The sequence below is a fragment of the Hypanus sabinus genome, chromosome 6 (genome assembly GCF_030144855.1).
Source record: "Hypanus sabinus isolate sHypSab1 chromosome 6, sHypSab1.hap1, whole genome shotgun sequence".
Taxonomy (NCBI): domain Eukaryota; kingdom Metazoa; phylum Chordata; class Chondrichthyes; order Myliobatiformes; family Dasyatidae; genus Hypanus; species Hypanus sabinus.
In genome coordinates this window covers 58,635,237-58,657,342 of record NC_082711.1, presented here as the reverse complement: position 1 = coordinate 58,657,342, position 22,106 = coordinate 58,635,237, and the positions used below count along the sequence as shown (strand labels likewise).

Below are 22,106 nucleotides of genomic sequence, written 5' to 3'. Positions count from 1 at the left end.
AATCCACATCCCTATTTTTTTAATTATTAGCCCTCACTATTCTTTGCCCTACTACACTCTAATGCAGCCTTGAATTTTGTTCAATTATGTTACATAAGCAAACATTTATTATACCCCCAACTTTTATTAGCCAAAAGTCCATTTTGCGATTTGTTCTATGGTTACTTAGCCTTAATTTTAACATATCACAGGTCTTCTTTTACCTTAACCATGATATCTAATGCTCCCCAGCTTATAAACACCCAATTTTTAGTCCAGCCCATATGTACAAAGGAGCATTTGGGAGTCTGGTGGGATAGATTTGCCAGTAACTGTGGGACTACGGGCATCTTGTGCCATGTGGGAACTTGGTTCATGGCTACATTTCTGACTTGTGACCTGTGTTCAAGTTCTGAACTGTTTACAGGAACTGTGCCATAATGTGGGGAGGACTAGTTTTTGATTCTGGAATTTTTTGTGATGTTCAGTTTGTGCTTGAAGGTCATCGCTGGATTTTATTTGAAAGCAAAAGAATAACAGCTGTTGCTTCTCCAACAGTTTCATGGCTAAGGACACTTAATTTAATTCTTAATTCAGCTTATTAATTGGTTCCTCCTATTAATTACTTTGGCTTGCAGAGTCTTGTTGATTGCCAATTTTAAATTACTTTTTCAACATTTTCATTTTTAATGAGGACATTGCCAATTATGTTTATCTTACACATATGATTTACTCACGCACATAGTTCAGAAGCATGAGACGTAATATATGCATTTAAGTACTAGGTGAATGCAGATGTTATTCGTATTTCTGAACCATGTACATAATTAAATCAATATTCCAAATTACAATGTCACCATAAAATATTTGTAAGAGAAGCCTAAATATTTCAGATCTTTTTCATAAAGAATTATTTATTATTAGTAAATCAATATATAGACTTTCAAATTTCTACAGCTTCGTAAGTTGCTTAGTGATAAATACACTAATTAGAAATGTATTTATTAGTTCTGCAGCATGTGTAAATAGAAAGTATCTGAAATCCAAATTATCTACGTCTTAAAACTATATTGAATTCCCTAATTGAAGTACAAGAAGCTATATGCACATTCAGACTCCCTTACAAGGAGCTCAGAGTTCAATTCCAGTGCCGTTGTCTAAGGATCCCCGTACATGCACCCCGTGGACGTGTGGGCTTACTTCAGGTTTTCTGGTTTCCTTTCTCAGTCCACTGATGTACTGGGAAGGTTGATTGTCCCATGATTAGGTTAGGGTTAATTGCGATTATCAGGGTTTGCGGGGGTGGCTTGGCTCAAAGGGCCAGAACAGCCTACTCCGTGCTGTATCCTGAAATAAATAAAAAAAAAATAAAAAGGGCTCATTGATTTCAGTATTTATTGATTGAAGAAACTAATAACAATAAAGGAATGGCAGATGAGTATCATTCTTTACAATTGGAACTACGGAAGGACCACATGCAAACAGTTTAATATGTTTACAAATGCAGCAGGATTTAACATTAAGGTTTGTTAATCTAAAAAGATTAAAAACTTGATTCTAATATTCAATTATATGCAGTTAAACTTTTAAAAAGTTTACAAATTAAAATTCATTCTTAAACAACAACATAGATTTATACAAATTTCTGGTACGGTAGAGGACTTTCAGCCCATGATGTATGTGCTGAAAAAATTGCACATTTATCTTGTCTTTGTCACAGCTAAATATAAGTACTGATAGTCCATTATTTAACCATTTGGAAGTCATGATGGTTTGGCATTTAGCTCACTAGGTAATGTGTGTTTCTTTCCCCATCCACACACTGGGGCCCTGGTTCCTCTGCATCCTTCCTGTTCACACACCAAGCCACTGGTTCCTGTGCTTCATGATTAAATCATTGTGTTGCACAAACGTGGCAATTCTGTCTCAGTTCTGCTCCTCTGACCTGGAACAGATGGTGGTCAAGTGTCATTTATTCTATCTGCCAAGAAAATTCTCTGCTGCCATTATCCTGGTTGCATTGTACGTTCCACTACTGGTAAACATCAAACTGGTGCTGGAGGAGCTGAGCATTGGATCCAGTCACGAGACTGCACCCTGATTACTTCCTGGTCATTGCAGTGGAATTCAAACAGGCCTACTTGAAGTAGCCTCTGACAAACTACCACTAATGTGTCACCTGTGGAACCACAGGAGTCAATTACTTGATCACTGTGACACCACCATCAAGGACACTTACCATGCCATTACATGCCCACACTTTGGCAAATCCGGTCACCTGGCTGTATGTCTTCTCCTGATATATCGGGGATTGCAGCACCAGTGGTGACGACTGCAAAGGTATGGTAAGGAAGATGGAGTATGTTTTGAATCAATGGATTGGACTATATTTAGGGATTCATCTTTGGATGTGAATGAACATGCCACAGTCATCACTGACTTCAACAAGACCTGAATGGATGAGTGTGTGCCTTTGAGAACATACGAATATACACAAACCAGAAGCCTTGGACGAACTAGCGGGTTCACAATCAGCTGAGGGCTAGATCTGTTGTGTTTAAGACTGGTGAACCAGAACACTACAAGAACTTCAGGTGTGAAAGAGAATAACGATTTTGTATGAAGTTAGAGACTCGGGCAGATGTATGAAAGCTGTAGCAGAGCTTGCATGTCATTACTTTCTTATAAGGTGAAACCTAACAGCATAATACTACACTCCCCAATGAGCTCAGTGCCTTCTGTGCACGCTTTAAAAGGGAGAATAAAACTACACCTGCGAGAATCCCCACAGCATCTGGTGAACCTATGATCTCTGTCTTGGAGACCTGATATTAGAACATCCTCTTAAAGGATGAATCCTTGCAAAGCATCAGGCCCCAATGGTGTACCTGGCAGGTTACTGAAAACCTATGCTAACCAACTGGCTGGAGTATTCAGTGCTGTAGTTAGAGTTTGGACCTGCTCCAAAAGGAAATCAATCATACCGGAAGAAAAACAAAGTATGCTGCCTCAAACAACTATTGCCTGGTAGCTCTCATATCTAATGTGATGAAGTGCTTTATGAGATTGATTATTGGTAAAATTAACTTCTGTCTGAACAAGGACCTGGACCCACAGTGGTAGAAAATTTCTATGAAGAGCATTCTGACTGGTTCCATCACCACCTGGCATGAAGGGTTTGATGCAAAGGTTGAAAGACAGAGGCTACAGGTTGTAGACTTAGACAACTCCATCTTAGGGACAACCCCTTCTGCTATCTAGGACATTTTCAAAAAGTAGTGCCTCAAGAAGACAACATCTATCGCTGAGGACCCACACCATCCGGGACATACCCTCTTCTCATTACTGCCGTTGGGGAAGATGTACAGGAGCCTGAAGACCCACGCTCAATGTTCTCGGAACAGTTCTGTACCTCCACTGTCAGATTTTTGAATGGTCCATGAATGCTACCTCACTATTCCTCTTGCATTAATTATTCATTCATTATTTTTTGGGTAATCTATAGTAATTTTTATGTCTTGCACTGTACTGCTGCCACAGAACAACAGATTTCACAGCATATACCAGTGATAACAATCCAGTTGTTGGGTCCCCAGCTTCCATCCTTCCCATCTTCCTGCACTCCTATTATACTCATTTCTTCTGTTGCCTATGCTCCTTGCAAATACTACTATTTAATATCTATATTAAGTGATTAGTATATTGTAAGCAGTGCATTTTATGAAAGAATTTTGTGTTTTGGTCCCTATAGATGAAGTGGTGACAACTCATGGTTCTATTGAGCCAGATAAAGAGAACATTCGTCAAGAGCCATATTCTTTGCCTCAGGGCTTCATGTGGGATACTCTGGATATGGGCAATACTGAGGAGGTTTGTATCTCCAACATCTGAAGTTCATAAAAGATTGTGGCTTAGTAGTTTTCCATATAAATGTGATCACCTTAATTAAAATTCAGCTTCATATTATTTCTATATTAGGGTTAGTTGAAATCACTCTTCATCAGGAAAGTCTTAGTAAAATTAGTGACTGTAATACCATAAGACCTTGAGATATATGAACAGAATTAGGCCAATTGGCCCATTGAGTCAGCTCCACCATTTCATCATGGCTGATCCATTTTCCTCTCAGCCCCTTCTCCTGCCTTCTCCCCGTATCCCTGACTAATAAAGAATCTATCAACCTCTGTCTTAAATATTCCCAATGACTTTGCCTCCTCAGCCATCTGTGACAATGAATTCCACAGATCCACGTCATTCTGGCTCTGGCTCTTAATCTCCATTCTAAATGGTCACCCCTCAATTCTGAGGTTGTGTTCTCTGGTCTTAGACTTTCCCGATATAGGAAACATTCTCTCCATATCCACTCTATTGAGGCCTTTCAAAATTTGATAGGAATCAATGAGATTTCCCTCCCCCACCCCATTCTTATGAATATCAGTGAGTAGAGGCCCAGAGCCATCAATCACTCCTCATAAAATAACCCTTTCAATCCTGGAAGCATTCTTGTGAACCTCCTTTGAACCCTCTCCAATGTCAGTACATCCTTCTTAGATAGGGGGTTCAAAATAAACTCTCAATACTCCAAGAGGAGTATTTCTCAACAGTGCTTTATAAAACCGTAACATGACATCTTGCTTTTATATTCTAATCCTCTCAAAATGAATGTTAACATTGCATTTGCCTTCCTCACCACTGAATCAACCTGCAAAGGATCTGTTAGGTAATCCTGCACGAGATCTTCCAAGTCCCTTTGCACCTCAGATTTTTCAATTTTCTCTCCATTTAGAAAATATTCTACACTTTTATTTCTTCTACCAAAGTGCATGACCATATACTTCTGGACACTGTATTCCATCTACCACTTCTTTGCCCATTCTCCTAACCTGTTTAAATCCTTCTGTAGCCTGTATGCTTCCTCAGCACTACCTGCCCCTCCACCTTTCATTGTATCATGTGCAAACTTGACGTCAAAGCCATCAATTCCTTCATCCAAGTTACTGACATATAATGTAAAAAGAAGCAGTCCCAACATTGACCCCTCTGGAAAACCATGAATCACGGGCAGCCAACCAGAAATGGCTCCCTTTATTCTCAGTCTTTGCCTCTTAGTTATCAGCCAGTTCTATCCACGCTAGTATTTTTCCTGTAATGCCATGGGCTCTTAACTTGTTAAGCAGCCTCATGTGTGGCACCTTGTCAAAGGCCTTCTAAAAATCTAAGTACACAACAGCAATCAATTTTCATTTACTATCACTAAAACAGATTATGTGGGAATTACCTTGCTGTAGTTTCTAGAAGCCAGCTATATGTTAATTACTTGCTGCACATTGTTACATCAATGAATCTGTTGTTGGTCACGAACAGATTGAATAAATCTTTTCTTGCTTGTTCATTACTTTTGGTATTATCTGTCCAAGTAAGTAGCAAATGAAGGAATTTCAAAATTTTCACCATGTAAAGTGAGCTTTGTCCCTGGGGGTTAGTGAAGCTAACTCATCTGTACTGAGCCTGTTTCTTGCATTAATAGCCAAAGTAGAATTTGCATAATTCCCAAAACTGGGATTCTTTGTTGTATGTGGGTTTTACGCAACAATTATACATACATATATAAGAATATATGTAACAGTAGTTCAAATGTAATTAAGTTTAATCTATTATAACATATGATTTAGTGCTTCTTTTTCATTAATGAAGATGACTGTACCTAAAAATAAAAGTTGCCAATTCTGGATATACTCAGCAAATTAGACAGCATCTGCAAAGAGGAAATCTTAATTTACTGATCAATGACCTTTTTAACCTGGCTGCTTAATTTACAGTTGAAAGAACTGTACACATTGTTAAATGAAAATTATGTGGAAGATGATGACAATATGTTTAGATTTGATTACTCACCTCAGTTTCTACAGTGGTAAGTAAACAGTTTTTACAGTTAAAAATGATCTTTTGTGATTATATTTTAATTTATTATTAGTTTCAATTGTTATTTCAAAGGATGAATATTTTTATAGGGCTCTTCGTCCTCCAGGCTGGTTACGACAGTGGCATTGTGGAGTCCGTGTATCTTCAAACAGAAAATTAGTGGGGTTTATTGGTGCCATTCCTGCCAATGTCCGTATTTATGAAATGTAGGTTCTCATTCTATTCTATTCATTTTGAATATACATAATTTGTTTTTCTGGGCTATTTTCTTCATGATTTACAGTACATTTTAACTATATAACTAAAACTTGATTATGTAAAATATACTTTTTAAAATAATTTAACTTTTTTGAGATTTTTCTTTTAACTTATGAGTGAGTATTTATATGTATGTGCTTAGATTGTATAGTTAGAGCCTCTTAGAAGATGAGGGTTTCGATTAAGTTTTCTTAACATATCTATTTTGCACATTATTAAGGCTCTAAATGCTGAGTTCTGGCACTCTTTCATACGTCAATTTGTTGCATTTTTAAAATTACACTTTAGCCCTTGCCCAGTTGTGACCACAGAATCATAAAAACATACAGTACAGACATGGGTGCTTATGGACCATCTCATCCATGCCTCCCATGATGATTATTTATAGTAATTTGATTTTCAACTTTAGGTCTGTATCTTTGAGGCCTGTTCTGACAAAGAGCCTGTCCAAATGCCTTTTAAACATTGTAAACAAATCTCTCTCTGCTACCTGCATTAGCAGCTTGTTCCAGATATTCATCACTCTTTTTGTGTAGAAAACGTATCACCGATCTTCTTTAAATTTCGTCCCTCTCAGCTTAAACCGGTGATGTCTAGTTCTAAACTCCCTGCTCCGGGAACAACATTCTGGCTATCAATGTCCCTTAAAATTTTGTAACCTTCGATGAGATCAGTTCTCAGCCTTCTACATTCCATGGAGGCCAGAACCAGCCTATTCAATCTCTCCTTTTAACAATGGCTCTCCTGTCCAGGAAACATCCTGGTGAATCTGTTTTGCATTCTTTCTATCGTTACCACTTCCATTCTGTATAAAATTCCCTAAAATTGGTACTTGTTTATTTTTGTACAACTGCAATATGATGTCTCAATTGTTATACTCAGTGCCTTGTCATATGAAGACAAGCATACCAAATGCCTTTTTTTTCACTAGTAGATTGCCACTTTCAGAGAAATGTGGACACTCATAACACTCCTAATTAATGTCCCTAACATTTATTCAATATAAGCTACCACATTTTGACTTTCCAATGATCATTTCCTCATACTTGTCCGGACTATATTCCAGCCACCACTGTTCTTCTCAGGTTTCCATTTCCTATGTGACTCTTTAAACAACCTTCTTCATTATCTACAATTCCACTAACTTTTGTGTTATCTGTAAATTTACTAATCTGAGCAATTTTACTATCTCTGTTTTCTAAAACAAGTAATTCATACTAAAAAGTAAAGATTCACCACCCACTGTACGCGTTATTACAATTTTCGGTTGGAAAAATGCCCATTGGTCACTATCTATTGTCTCATTGCTCATTTAATTTTGGATCCTGTTCACTAAAATGCCAAAATATGTTGCTTAATTTCAGAGTTTGGACAGTTTCAATATTCTTATATTGACATATGAACAAATAACAGGATTAGTCCCATTGAATCTGCTCCTACTGTTCAGTACAATCTTAGCCGTTGTTTTTATAATCACAACTCTGTATCCTGCCTAACCCATTCTTTCATGCTTATAACGAATTTTTCCATTTAAAAAATTTGCAAAACTTTACTTCCACCTTTCTTTGAAGAAGTGTTCAAAAGACTCAACGCTCTGAGAGAATAAAATGAGTGACGTTTTATTTCAAACAGTGATCTTGTTTAAGGTTTTTCCACATTTTCTCCCTGGCCCCTCTGTCAAGTGCTGACAGGATCTTGTATGTTTCAATTGAGCTACTCACTCTTCTAAATTCCAGTCATAAAAGCCAGCATGTTCTACCTGTCCTCATAGATCAACCTGCCTGTTTCATGTATCAATCTAGTAAAAGCTTCTCTGAATAGATCTACATCCTTCCTTAAGGAGACCAATTCATATATCATAATACCAATGTTTTGTATTAGTGAAGTATAACTTGCCTAATTTTGTATTCTATTCCACTGGCAATAAATGTTGGCATTTTGATAAATTTTCTAATTACTTTCTGTACTTGCTTTTTTGCCTTTTATAAATCATAGATTTGTTCACCCAGTTACCACTGTTTCTCAAAGCGCTATAATATCTATTTAAATAATATGCTCTTTTTAAGTTTCAAGCCAAATTGGACACTCACATTTTCTCACATTTTATTCCACGTATCTAGTGTTTGCCCATTAACTTAATCTCTTTCCAGCCTCCTCATGTCCTCTTCACACACAATATTTTTGTGCCTGTCTTTGTGTTGTTATCAAGTCATTCATATAAGCTATAATAAACTGAAGCTCCATCGCCAATTGAGGCTGCAACATACTATTATTACATCTTGCAAAACAGTAAAAAAAGATCAATTTATGACAACTGTCTGCTTCCTGCTAGTCAATTAATCTTCTATCCATGCCTGCTCTCCTGAAGTATAATTCATAATAGCTTCCAATATTTCCCTTTAATAGATACTAAGAAAACTGATCTGTAGTTTTCTGCGAAGCCCTTGGATTTAAAATTTCTATTGCATAATCTAATGGAACTATGCTCAAACTAGGGAATTTAAAAAAAAATTAAAATCAGTGCATCATTTAGTTGCATAGCTACTTTTGTTTTTAAGATCCTCGTATAAAGTCCATCATATCTCGTGGACTTGTCAGTCCACAGCTTCAACTTCTTTGGTACCACTTGTTTGCTGCTTTTGTCAGTGTTCGTCTCTCCCTTTTAATTCCTGATCTACAGCAATTTCTGGGAAGTTACTCATATCCTCGAAAAAGAGAACCTGATGGAAATGTGTAGTGTTACAGATGTATTGCAGAAAACCAGGTTCATTTGTCTATCTAGATTTGTGTGCATTGGATCTGTATCCATCAAGTACCAAACTAAATGTCTCTTCAAAGTACAGATTATATCTAACTCCGCCATCTTTGGCAGTGCATTCTAGCTGCCAGCCACTCTCTGTATCCAAAAAAAAACTCACCCCTTAGGTCCTCTTTAAACTTCCTACCCCTCATCTTAAGCCTATGACCTCTTGTTTTTGATATTCCTACAATGGGAAAAAGATTTTAACTGTGTATCTGTAACTCTCATAATCTTATATACAATCTACGAGATCAACCCTTGGCCTCCCTCACTGCACACAGTACTTCAAGTCCATCACAACCAGTGTGTTTTGTGAAGTTACAACATGATGTCCAATTCTTGTATTCTTTGCCTGACCTATGGAAGCAAGCAAACGAGGCGTTCTTCACGATCCTGTTCACCTGTGGATTTGGAGCACAGCCCTTTCTGCTCATCAGCATTCCTTAGTGCCCTGTCATCATTATGCAATCATTTACAGGAGTTTCTCACTACATTTCAAATCAATTCTGACTCCAATTCCAAAAACATAAATGTCACCATGATATTTCTTGACCTATATTGACTACAAAGGATGTGATGACCAATTGTAAAATACTTGCTTTTCCTTCCAGCTGCACTCCCTAAGGCTAGAACTTAAATGACAAAAAAATTTCCTGTTGCTTTATACCTTATCTGAGGAATGGATGACATTCAACCAGTAACACCATTATTGCTAGTATAAACAATGTTATTACCAAAAAACTCAGTGTTTTATTAGATTTTGAACTAGTAATTTTAGGTGAAGTTGTTTTGTTGCAGAAATTCTACTGATAGATTTTTGTTTAAAATGCTAACTTTCACAATATTAAGTTGTTTTCATCACCAGAGCACAACTCACAAGATACATCCTTCAGTTTTCTATCAAAGAATATATTACCTAAGATGGACAAATTCCGTTAATTCCTGCAATCATATGCTTGTTACTTATTCATCATCAGAAAGCATTATTTTCAAATGATTCTGAATGATGCTATGCAGATCAAAAGTAATATTTCTGTAAAAGCATGTTCTGTAAATGCATGTAGTTTAGCATTATGTAATGTAAAATATCATGTATCTGTATTCGGATTTTTATTTGAATTAAGTTTAAGGATATCAAGAATTTTAAAGTCAGTTTCTTATTCTTTTACATTAAATATATAATTTGAATATTTTGTAATTGTTTCTGTAGTGAAAAGAAGATGGTAGAGATTAATTTTCTTTGCGTACACAAGAAGCTGAGGTCGAAACGTGTCGCACCGGTTTTAATCCGTGAAATAACACGAAGGGTGAATTTGGAAGGGATCTTTCAGGCAGTGTACACGGCAGGAGTGGTTCTTCCAAAGCCTGTAGCTACATGCAGGTAGCATCCTTGATAATCTAAGTATTACTTCAAAAGTTAGTAACTAAGTCATTGTGTACATAAGTTTGTTAAATAGAACTAATATTATTAATGCTTTTGAGCCATTTTTAGGATATTAACTTTTTCCTCAATATTTAATTACTAACTTCGTGAGGTGAATTTCATTCTGATGAAGTGCAGATTAATTATCCATTCTGCATCAATGTTGTTACACAAACAAATATGAGATGAATAAATCAGTGTACTTCAAATATAAAAGAATTATCAGTCAGTGTACCTTAGAGTAATTGGAATCAGAAATGTCCACTCAGCTCTTTGACACATTTATAGTTTTCTTGCCCACTATAAAACATAGAAACATAGAAAACCTACAGCACAGTACAGGCCCTTCGGCCCACAAAGCTGTGCGGAACATGTCCTTACCTTAGAAATTACCTAGGGTTACCCATAGCCCTCTATTTTTCTGAGCTAACAAGAGTAATACCTAATGTCAATATTTCAGCGGGAAACGTTCCTTCAGTGCTGTACTGGAAAGTTAAGCTTAGGTTTAGTGGACCCTGGAACCTTCTAATATAAAGATTAGAGCACTATCTACCCAGCTGGATTTTAAAAAAAACTATTGAAAATGTTGACAATATACAGTTTATATTTGAATGACTTTTTCTCCTTGCAAATGCTGATGATGTTACTGTGTAATCCAGAATTTTTTTTTCATTTTAGATTTACAACATGAGTAGGTCTTTCATTTTACAGTGAGTAACAAATAGTTATGGAAGGATTCAAGAATTTGGGACCTAGATTTTGGAGGACATTGCCGTAAGTGGTGGGATAAAGAGGGAAGGAGATGAACAGGAGGGTGAAGTTAATGACACAAAGTACTCATTAGATCCTGGAGCAAAGAATAGTGGTAATAAGGATGTGAATGAATGAGAATTCTAGTTTTGATATATCCAGTTTCTCATCCAGTCAATGTATTGTTGCTAAGCACAAGACCAGTGGATGTTGGTGTAGCCAAGGATATTACAGGTTGTGAAATTATGGGGAGTAAAAGGAGGTTGCAAATTATACGAAAATCAAAATGCTGCAGATTCTGGAAATCTGAAATAAAATAATTGCTGGAAACACTCAGCAGATTGGGCAGCATCTGCGGAAATGGAAACAGTTTATATTTCAGATCCAGGATATTCCATTTCCAGCATTTTCTGCTTATTTTTATTATTGTAGGTTAGAAAGACGGTTTGTAAGGGAATAAGTGTTGAAGTTATGACTTACAGAGGAGTGGTGTTAAAATGACTAAATCAGTATTGTAGGAGAGTGAAAGTTACAACATCAGAGCGTTGAGGCCAGGGAAGGACATTGCGCAGTTGAATGTTTTGGGAATGGGATAAAGAGCACAAAAAATATGTGCCTTGAACAAGATAAACTTTAAGTTTTCAATGTTGGCTCACAAGATATATTAGAAAAATAGAAGAATTTGGGGTGTTAGAATCTTTTAGCAGCCAAGGGAGAGAAAAGGAATAAATGGGGTAGGTTTTGTTTTCTAGTTTTTGGATGCGACGGTCTAAGCACAGTTGGTAAAGGAGAAATGTTATTGAGATGGTTTCACAAGTGTACAAATGGTATCTCGGGCTTAATTTATGGGAAGAATGTATTTCAGAATGAAAAATTGAGATAGTAAGTTCAGAAAAGGTTTACAAATATACGTATTGATGGACTCATTGCTGCATAGAATTTGCAGCTGGGACACATGCTTTTCTGCCCAATTTGTCTATGTCATTCAAGATGCCTATCTACACTATTTTCACCTGCCTTCGTTAGGCCCAAATCCTTTTCAACCTTTCTTATCCATGTACCTCTCCAAATGTCCTAAAAATGTAATTATTGTACCCATGTACTGGTAGGTTGCTCCATGTACCCACCACTCTCTGTGGAAAAACATGTGCCTCAGACCCCCTTTAAAATATTCCCTCTCACATTATCTTGTCCATCATAATTATGGAAGCCTTTCTATAGGCGTGCAAGGAAGTAATTAGTCATGCCTTTACTATAACACACTTTATTTAGGATAAAGTGCTAGGAACCCAATAAATATTTTCTGTGTCTAAGTATGTTTGCCAATAGGATTAGTGAAAAGTGTTTGCTGTTATCATTTGGAAATTTGTGATTCAACTGTTTTTTTATGTTGGTGGAGGAATCAATGGTGTATTTGATTTAAGATCATTGTATATATTGTAAGGTACTGGCATCGATCCCTGAATCCCAGGAAATTGGTAGAAGTGAAGTTCTCCCATCTCAGCAGAAATATGACTTTACAGAGAACCATGAAGCTCTACAGATTACCTGATGTAAGCATTGCAAACAGCTTCCATCCTAAAACAGGTGTTATGGAAATAGTAAAGTCAATTCTATTTGCTTCCTTATTAGCACTTTCTCAATGTACTGTATTTGTTTCAGTGAGAGAATTGAAGTTTTGGAGTGGTGATATTTTGAAGAGGTACTGTAGATTGATCATGCTTATATTGTGCACACAGTTGATTCTTGTCGTTAAAAATATAATTTTCTGAACAATTACTGTGGAGGTAAACAGTATTTTATAATTGTAAAGAAATATGTATTCACAGTGGTGGTTTGCTGATATTGGAGACTGATTATACAGAGTAATGCTAAAGCATCTTGACTAGAAATAGCAATACCAATTTGTTTATCCCAGTAGCAATTCCATTGTATTTCTTTTTTTTAGACTCCCAAAACAACAGGTTTAAGGCCTATGGAGGAAAAGGATGTAAAAAGAGTACAAGAGCTCCTATTTAATTATCTAAAGCAGTTTGAACTTGCTCCTGTGATGAATGAGGAAGAAGTGACCCACTGGTTAATGCCACGTGAAAACATTATTGACACTTATGTGGTAGAGGTATTGTGTGCCTGTATATTTATTGATGTGTTGCCTAATTTGGTACAATAATTATGGGGAACAGGTCTTGTATCAGACTTTTCTTGATATCTTGACGTTCATTTAGACTGAACATGAAAAATAAACATCTGGGTGAATCTTTCTGTCATTCTTGATGTTCTTTTTTGGGGTTAATAAAAGAGAGAAATTAAAGCAAATAATTTTAGTTGAAACAGAAGCATAATTTCTTTTTGAAATTATTTTTGGAAAATACATTTGAAAGGAATGTTTGGCAAAGCAACCTTATGTCTTGATATTTAGAATACAGTCAGAAGTATTTAGAACTTGTTTCAAGAATCCAGGCACAGTTTAAATTCTGAAAATATATACAAAAACTTATACAATCAGGACAGAAATATTTTAAGTGAACTGACCGCTATATACTGAGAGTAGAGGATTGAGTGCTAACTTTGCAGAGTAATTGACTTTTGAATTTAGACCCTATTTAACATCTTTGAAAATTTCACTTGTCAAAAACTCCAGGCTTTTACTGTATTCAGAAAGGGTGCTTTGTGATTTCACACCTAAATACTTTACACTTAACTTTGTGTATTTTATTGAATTTGTTTAGATATTTTAAATGGTTGCCATAGTGAATTCACAGCTCTGATGCAGGAAATTAACATTTATGAAATTATGTTCTGATATGCAAGTTCAAAATACCCTCAACTATTACCAGCAAGATTATTTATGATCCAACTGTTCTGCTTTGCTTCATCTCTCTTTAAATAATGCAAATTGAATTTATATTTTTATTTTAGTTTCATGTAAACTGATGTTAAATACTACAGAATATATCCAATGAGTATAATCTGTGTTATTAAATGGATTATAAATATCAATTAAATATGACAAAATATGAATTATTCTTAAATGGCTTTATGGTTTCCACTTAAAAAACATTTCATGTACAGTTTCGGGGTTGTAGAAAAACATGCTGACTTAAAAGTGTAATACGCATAATAATATAAATGTTATAATAATTAATATTTAAGTCATAGATAATACTAAAGTCCACAGATCAACAGTAAAGGATTGGAACCTAATTTTGCTTGTAAGTTTTAGACTATAGTAAACATGCAATCTGATGCAAATTTGATTATTTATGCAAATTCACGATCAAGGTTCCTTTTTACTTACAGCTTAGTTAGGATTCAAATTTTCCTCTAAGTAGTTTAATAAATTGACAGACAGGAATAATATATTTGTGCAAATTCAGGTCCAAAGCAGCAGACACTGTAACTTCATAGTATCTCTGACCCCCATCCATTGATTTTAGTTAGCTTGGAATCAATTAGCACTAATACGTACATATATGTTACAAAATACTGATTTCTCTTTGTCTTTAAGTTTTGCCTTGAGATTTGAAAGTTAAAGATGGCAAACTAATTTTCAATGTATTTTTAACTTAACCTCAGGTTTGCTTCTTTTAAACAATTACTTATTTTCTTTCAGGGTTCTGATGGCATTCTGACAGACTTTGTAAGCTTCTACACATTACCTTCCACAGTTATGCATCATCCTGTTCATAAGAATCTTAAGGCTGCCTATTCTTTTTATAATGTTCACACTGAGACCCCTCTCAGTGATCTTATGAATGATGCACTAATAATTGCAAAATCGGTAATTTTTTCATCATATCTTTTCTTGATTTAATAACATAGAAGCAGTCAAAGTATGGTCAAATTGGTCATGTACAACTCTGTTGCAATGATGCTTTGAAAATAGTACAGTAACTCATACAGACAGACATACTTTATTAATCCTGGGGGAAATTGGGTCATAAAGCATGAAAACAGGCCCTTTGACTTAACTGGCCATGCTGACCATACATCCATCTAAGTTGGCCCATTTACCTGTGTTTGGCCCATGTCCCTCTAAACCTCTCCTATCCATGTACCTGTACAAATAAATGTCTTTTAAATGTTGTTAATGTACCTTCCTCAATCACTTTCTGTGGGTGCTCATTCCATATTTAGACAACTCTCTGGGTGAAAATTTGGCCCCTCAGGTTACTATTAAAATTAGACAATGGACAATAGACAGTAGGTGCAGGAGTAGGCTATTCGGCACTTCTAGCCAGCACCACCATTCACTGTGATCATGCCTGATAATACACAATCAGTACCCTGTTCCTGCCCTCTCCCCATATCCCTTGACCCTGCTATCTGTAAGCTCTATCTAACTCTCTCTTGAATGCATCCAGAGACTTGGCCTCCACTGCCTTCTGGGGCAGAGCATTCCACATATCCACCACTCTCTGGGTGAAAAAGTTTTTCTGTATCTCTGTTCTAAATGGCCTACCCCTTATTCTTAAACTGAGGCCTCTGGTTCTGGACTCACCCATCAGCGGGAACATGCTTCCTGCCTCCAGCATGTCCAATCCCTTAATAATCTTATATGTTTCAATCAGATCCCCTCTCATCCTTCTAAATTCCAGTATATAGAAGCCCAGTCGCTCCAATCTTTCAACATATGACAGTCCCGCCATTCCAGGAATTAACCTTGTGAACCTATGCTGCACTCCCTCCATAGCAAGAATGTCCTTCCTCAAATTTGGAGACTAAAACTGCACACAATACTCCAGGTGGGGTCTCACCAGGGCCCTGTACAGCTGCAGAAGGACCTCTTTACTCCTATACTCAATTCCTCTTGTTATAAAGGCCAGCATGCCATTAGCTTCCTTCATTGCCTGCTGTACCTGCATACTTGCTTTCATTGACTGATATACAAGAACACCTAGATCTCTCTTTTAAAGAGCTAAATTCTTATCTCTCAGCCTAAACCTCTGCTCTGTTTCCTTGCGGGGAAAAAGACAGTATGTATTCACTCTATCTTTATCCCTCATGATTTTATACACTTCTACAACAAGATCAATCTTTGTTCTTCCATGCTCTAGTGGATGAAATCCCAACCTGCTCAACCCCTTTCAATCCTGGCAACATCCTTGTAAAGCTTTTCTGCATTCTTTACAGCTTAATGTCATCTTTCCTTCAGCAGGATAAACAAAACTAATCACAATATTCCAAAAGCAGCCTTGTACATTTACTATAATTTCCTGCCGTTCAGCAACACTTAAGCTCCAAATTCAAGTTTATTGTCATGAGCCTACATACCCAGAGTATAAATATCATGAAAATTAGCATATTTTCCAGCAGCAGCATAGTAATTTACAAATATGACAAACATAAATTATATAAATTTAAATTACCATTATCCAGGGCCCACCTGTTCACTGTGAAAGTCCTATCTGAAAACGCAACATCTCAATTATACACATTGAACTCAATTTGCCAATCTTCTGCCTAACCTTCCCATCTTAGCAAGATCCCTCTGTATTCAAGACTTATGAAACATCTTCACTGTCTACTTATTTTAAAGTCACCTGTAAACAGTTTAACTGTTCTTATTCCAACATATTAATATAGGTGACAAACATCTATGGAGCACTGACCCCCGGGGCCCACCACTAATCATAGGCTTCTTCCATCATCCTCTGCTTCCTGTCAACAAATCAGATATGCATTCAATTAGCTAGATTTGCCTAGATCTTGTGTGAACTTTCAATAGCAGTCTACCTTACAGAAATTCAACAAAAACCTTGCTTAAGTCCATATAGCCCACCCTCATCAATTTTCTTAGTTATTTCTTCAAATAATTTACTCACGTTTTTAAGACAAGCTCCCATATACAAAGCCTTGCTGATTTTCCTTAATCAATCCCTGTCTTTCTAAATGCATTTATATCTTATCCCTCAAAATCCCCTCCAGTATCTGGAGACAGATGTTAGGGTTACTCATCTATAATTCCCATGTGAGACAATGAAAATACACCTGCCGCAATCTATAGATTATATTCCCTCCCGAAAAAAAATCTTGTTGCTGATGTTAATGTCTACAATAATTAAGGGGAAATTTGAAAAAAAATGTTGACAACATATAGCATTTCATGCGAACTGAGACTGCTGAATTTTTTAAATAGATTTACTATCATTCTGTGTGTTCACGCAAATATCATGTTTTTTTTTCCACAGAAAGGATTTGATGTTTTGAATGCACTTGATTTAATGGAAAACAAAACATTCTTAGAAAAACTGAAATTTGGCATTGGTGATGGAAATTTACAGTACTATTTGTACAATTGGCGGTGCCCAGATATGGAGCCTGAAAAGGTGAGAAACTTAAAATGCTGTGGTTAAAATACAACTGGTCCTACTTAAATGCTTTTAGAGAACATAGGGAAGTCTGGTTGTAATGCTAAAGTTGCAATCTAGTCAGGAAAGGAACACGTTGAAATGACAGCAGGCACAGGGTAGGTATGTTTCAGCCGGTAGATAAGGCACAAGTCAGAAAATGCTGTAAACACTCAGCGGATCAGGCTGCGTCTATGGGAAGAGAAGCTGTAAATATTTCAAGTTGGAGACCCTTTGTTTTGTAACATTAGTTCTTTCTCTTCCCACAGCTGTATCCTGACCTTCCGAGTATTTACAGTCTTTTCTGTTGTTCCATGTTTACAGCTTCTGCATTTTTTTTTCTGATTTTTACATGGAACTGATGTAAGTTTAATCAGATTCTTAGCAATTGCTCTTTTTTTTATAATATTATTTGTCTGATCATGTTTTCCCTCGTTCTGATATATCCAGGACTAAATTTAGCCACGGTCATACCTCTCAATGCACACTTCCAGGGATTGCATGTCAGAATTTATCTCCCTTTCTGTACTTGTATATCTGCTTTGCAGCAGTTGTGCCCTAGATCTCTAGGGGAGTAATGCCCACAATATCGGTTTAATATTTAGGTTTGATTATCCATCATTTGCAATGCCTCTGATATAAAATCCTTAATATGCAAATTCCTCCATGATCTCACCATCCCACAGTATTAACTGAATTCATTTCCATTTCAGCACAATTGTTGGCCATGCCTTGAGGCACCGAGCTCTGTAGTCTGAAATTTCCTCCTCCATTGCTTCATTTCTTAATCAAGGCCTTTCTTAAAACCCAACTCTGTGATCAAGTTTAACATCTGTTCTGAGTGCTAACTTATCTGACTACACATTGTAAATCATGAAATTGCTTATTGCTTTTAAGGAAACTATATAAAGGGAAGGAATTTTTATTCTTCGTGTAAAAATGCACAGCTACCTCGATAGTGTTAAATACTGAATAGACCAATTAACTTTTAAATGTATAACAGATACGAAGATGGAGACAGAGAAAGTAGCAAATAGAAATCAAATATATATTGGATTCTGGTTAATTAGGACACATTGGGAACAGTACGTTTTGGCCCAATTAAGTTACTGCCCCAATCAGCTGAAACGTCTTGGTAAGTTTAAAAAGGTTTAAGAAAGACAAATTGAGTAACAAATTATGTATTTAAATTAACACAGAACAGATCCAAGCACCACCAATACTACCACAGTACTATAAAACTTTAAGTTTCTAGTACTTATAGATGGACAAATTCATCTGTCGTGTTCGTTTGCCGTAAATGACTGCATCCTCCAAATCTTCATGCTCATTGAAAAATTCAAGCTGATTGTCAATACCTTCCAATTCTTCGTAGTTTCTAACTTGTTGAAGTACTGAAATCGTTTCATTTTTATTCACAGCCTGAATGTTTGAAACCACATTGAACAAAACGGGTCTGAACTATCTTGCTTATTTCTTGCCGACTGTCAGTGACAGAGATCACTGCTACATGCAACTAACGCTATTTAAAACTGTTCGCTTGAAGCACAGTGTTGTGTTTTAATGGCACAAGTGCATGCAACTGATGCTAGTTGGAAACTGTTCGGCAACATTCTCCTGTCTTAATTACATGGCATAGTGTCTCAAATAAACAAAGCAAATCCATCTATTTTTTTGATTAGTTTTTGTTTTTATGAGTTGTATCAAGTAAGCAGTTGTCCGATTAACTGATGGCTCAATTAACTGGAATCCACTATACATGTAAAATTACCAGTAGAAAAGAGGAACATAAAAATGTTGGAAATGAGATACTGTATAAAGAATAGAATTGCTAATTATTTTAAATTATTGAACTTGTACTTGTTAAATGGGAAGTTTTTCTCAAGCTTGCCATTGGGCTTGAATATTGTCGGAGACTGATGACAGAGGAATCTAGGTGGGAATGTGCTGGAACTTTGAGGTTACAATTATGGATAGATCTGTGATATTCCGCAAAGTGGTCACTCAATCTACATTTGGCTATAGAAACTACATCTTGAATAGTAGGCTAAATTGGAAGAAGTACAGGTAATTTGCAGATTCATCTGAATGGTGGGAGTTTTAGATAATTGGCAAGTCATCTTAAATCTCTTTTCTAGCATTCATAATGTGCTTTTTATCCTCATTACTTAACAATAATAAGTTTTCTCATTCTACAATTCATCACAGCTTGAGCCAATAGATGTAATGTTATGATTTAACAATTAATTGTATTAGAGCACTGATGCATTTTAGAATGAGAACAAGATTTACACATCATTTTATAAATGTCATTTCTTGAAAAATTGCTGTGTGACCTGTTGAAATCAAACTTAATATTGCTAGATGGTTAAATTTCACAGCATTGTGTAACTGATTACCAAGAATTTCTTTATGCAGGTATCACTGATTAAACTTGTCTTTGTTATTTATATCTTGACATAAAGTTTGATTTTCTTTTCTGCAGGTTGGTCTAGTGCTGCAGTAGAACATTCTACCATCTCTGTGGTAGCCTCTTCATAGAATCCCAGGGTCCAATACCATGCCTTTGATCAGTGACAAAAGTACAAGCTCAACACAATTCAATTAAAGCAGCTAGTAGTTTCAACCATGTTTTGCTTTCAACAGAATGGAGACTATTGATTCTTTCTTGGGACTTCATTTTACTGTGCATTGGTGTTGATAATTCCATGGTGTTTTGTTGGAAGTTTAAGAAGTTAATTTGAATAACTATTTGCAAACCGAATGTCAATTCTCATAAATAACTGAGGATTTTGTATGCACTTTGTTTTACTGAATTCCAGAGGCAGATCTGCAACTAGATTTTCATGATAAACGTGTTGCTGCTGCTTTAGATAGGGAGGAACAGGAGCCTTCTTTTGCAGAATGGCATTTAAGTATTTTGTACAAAAATGAAGTGCGCAATAGTAAATTGTGTGAAGAAGATTGTTAATATTATACCTAGCAGGTGTTCTTGTACTGCCAGACATCTCTATTTATTGACCAGTGTTTTATTTTAAATTGCACACACTGGAACACTGAAGGACCCATAATATGACTTAACTAATTTCTACTTTGTTCTGCGATAATACAAATTTCAGAATTTCCAGCAAAACATGAATCAGAGTTCCATGTCATTCTGTTTGTGCCTCAATGTTGACAGTGCAATTTGGCTGCTCATAGTGTTCAATCAGGCTTACGTGTGAAAGAGGCTCCATTTCCCACATTATTTTTCTGATGTACAGCTGGAACAAAATTTTGTCACTTAGTTTTTAAGCTTTTCAAGATGCCACCTGGTGTGGCACACTAGCAGTGGTAAAAATGCTTGTTGTACATTTTCAGAGGGCAGAGACTGAAGTCTGGGAATTGTGACGTTTCAGCTATAAGCCTGGGCTGTAACTAATTTTTAAGTCCTTGGCAAGGCAATGCATAAATAGCTGAGTCAGTGGCTGATAAAACAGCATCTGAAGAAAATTGCTCATAGAAAATATAAAATCAAAACAAATCATGGTGGATTCGTTGCTTTTTCCTACCATTGTTCTTTCATTGTAAATGAAAAGTTGGGTGTTTTCTCCCCAAATACCTAGATATTAAGTCAGGTGTGTGTTTTTTTTAAAAACTGCTCCTGTGAGAAACTGACAGACTAAATCAAAGGGAATACTTTTTTAAAGATTTGAAAGCTTTGTTGTATGTTGTGTTTTTTTTTCACGAATTACATCGACAGGAAGAGTTTAGGCCTTGTCTGAGCATGTTTAGCTGTTCAGCAGCTTTAAACTTTGCCTAGTGAAATGACAGGTTGCATATAGTTTTCTTTTATAGTTGTGCATGCTTCATTCAAAAGGCCCCACACTAGAAAATGTGTGCAAGAAATTATTCAATCAGTTCTCAGTGGAGGACATTCATGGTTTATATGTTGCCAGACAAAGAATGTACTTTTTGGTTTCAGTAATGTTTTCAGTTCAACAGCATGACTATTTGATGTCTCAATTAATAAAAAACATTTCAACTTTGTTACAACCTGTGGATGCTTTGATTCTTTCAATTAATTCAGATGCCAGTAAACAGAACTTCAGACAGTTCCAATAAATTACTTCCATTTGAATGAATTACTTTCTCCCAAAATCTAAACTTTTCACACAACCAGTTTTGCAGAGAAGCACTTTATTTTCATTTGTCTACCCCAGATATTTTAACTGAGCTTTATAGACTGAATTGTGCATGTAAGCCCTTATTTCACTGGAAAGCTATAAGATTAAATAACCAGGTTTAAACCTTGATGCTCCTGCAAAATGTAAAATGTTAAAATTGGCTTCAGGCTATTGTTAGCTGTAGGAAATAAATTGTTGAAAGATTAAAGTAGGGTAAAATGAATTAAGTAAAATACAACATAACACCATAAGAGATGGGTTTAAAATGAAAACAAAGTTTTGGAATCAGTACAATAATGGACAAAATATTGGGGATTATTTTAAGTGGCAAGTAATCTTAGGAGTGCGTTGGTAAAAAGATTCCAGAGTGTAAGTTGGAACGGCAAAGTACACCAGTGAGCATAAATTCTACTATGTAGTAATTTAGGAGGTGAGTAGAAGATTGATCAAAACCAGAA

The 22,106-nt window shown here is 36.0% G+C and overlaps 1 protein-coding gene across 4 annotated transcripts in view; it reads left to right on the top strand.

Moving 5' to 3' along the window:
- Positions 1-21,511, top strand: part of nmt2 (N-myristoyltransferase 2) — a 65,174-nt gene extending 43,663 nt beyond the window's left edge. For all 4 annotated transcript variants that reach the window (XM_059972241.1, XM_059972238.1, XM_059972239.1 and 1 more), the window contains exons 4-12: positions 3,731-3,849; positions 5,799-5,890; positions 5,991-6,107; positions 10,170-10,340; positions 12,577-12,685; positions 13,081-13,251; positions 14,746-14,913; positions 17,324-17,461; positions 19,968-21,511. In XM_059972241.1, coding sequence (XP_059828224.1) covers positions 3,731-3,849; positions 5,799-5,890; positions 5,991-6,107; positions 10,170-10,340; positions 12,577-12,685; positions 13,081-13,251; positions 14,746-14,913; positions 17,324-17,461; positions 19,968-19,988 — 1,106 coding nt within the window. In that variant the 3' untranslated portion in view covers positions 19,989-21,511. The remainder of the gene's footprint in view (positions 1-3,730; positions 3,850-5,798; positions 5,891-5,990; positions 6,108-10,169; positions 10,341-12,576; positions 12,686-13,080; positions 13,252-14,745; positions 14,914-17,323; positions 17,462-19,967) is intronic.
- Positions 21,512-22,106: the final 595 nt, after the last annotated feature.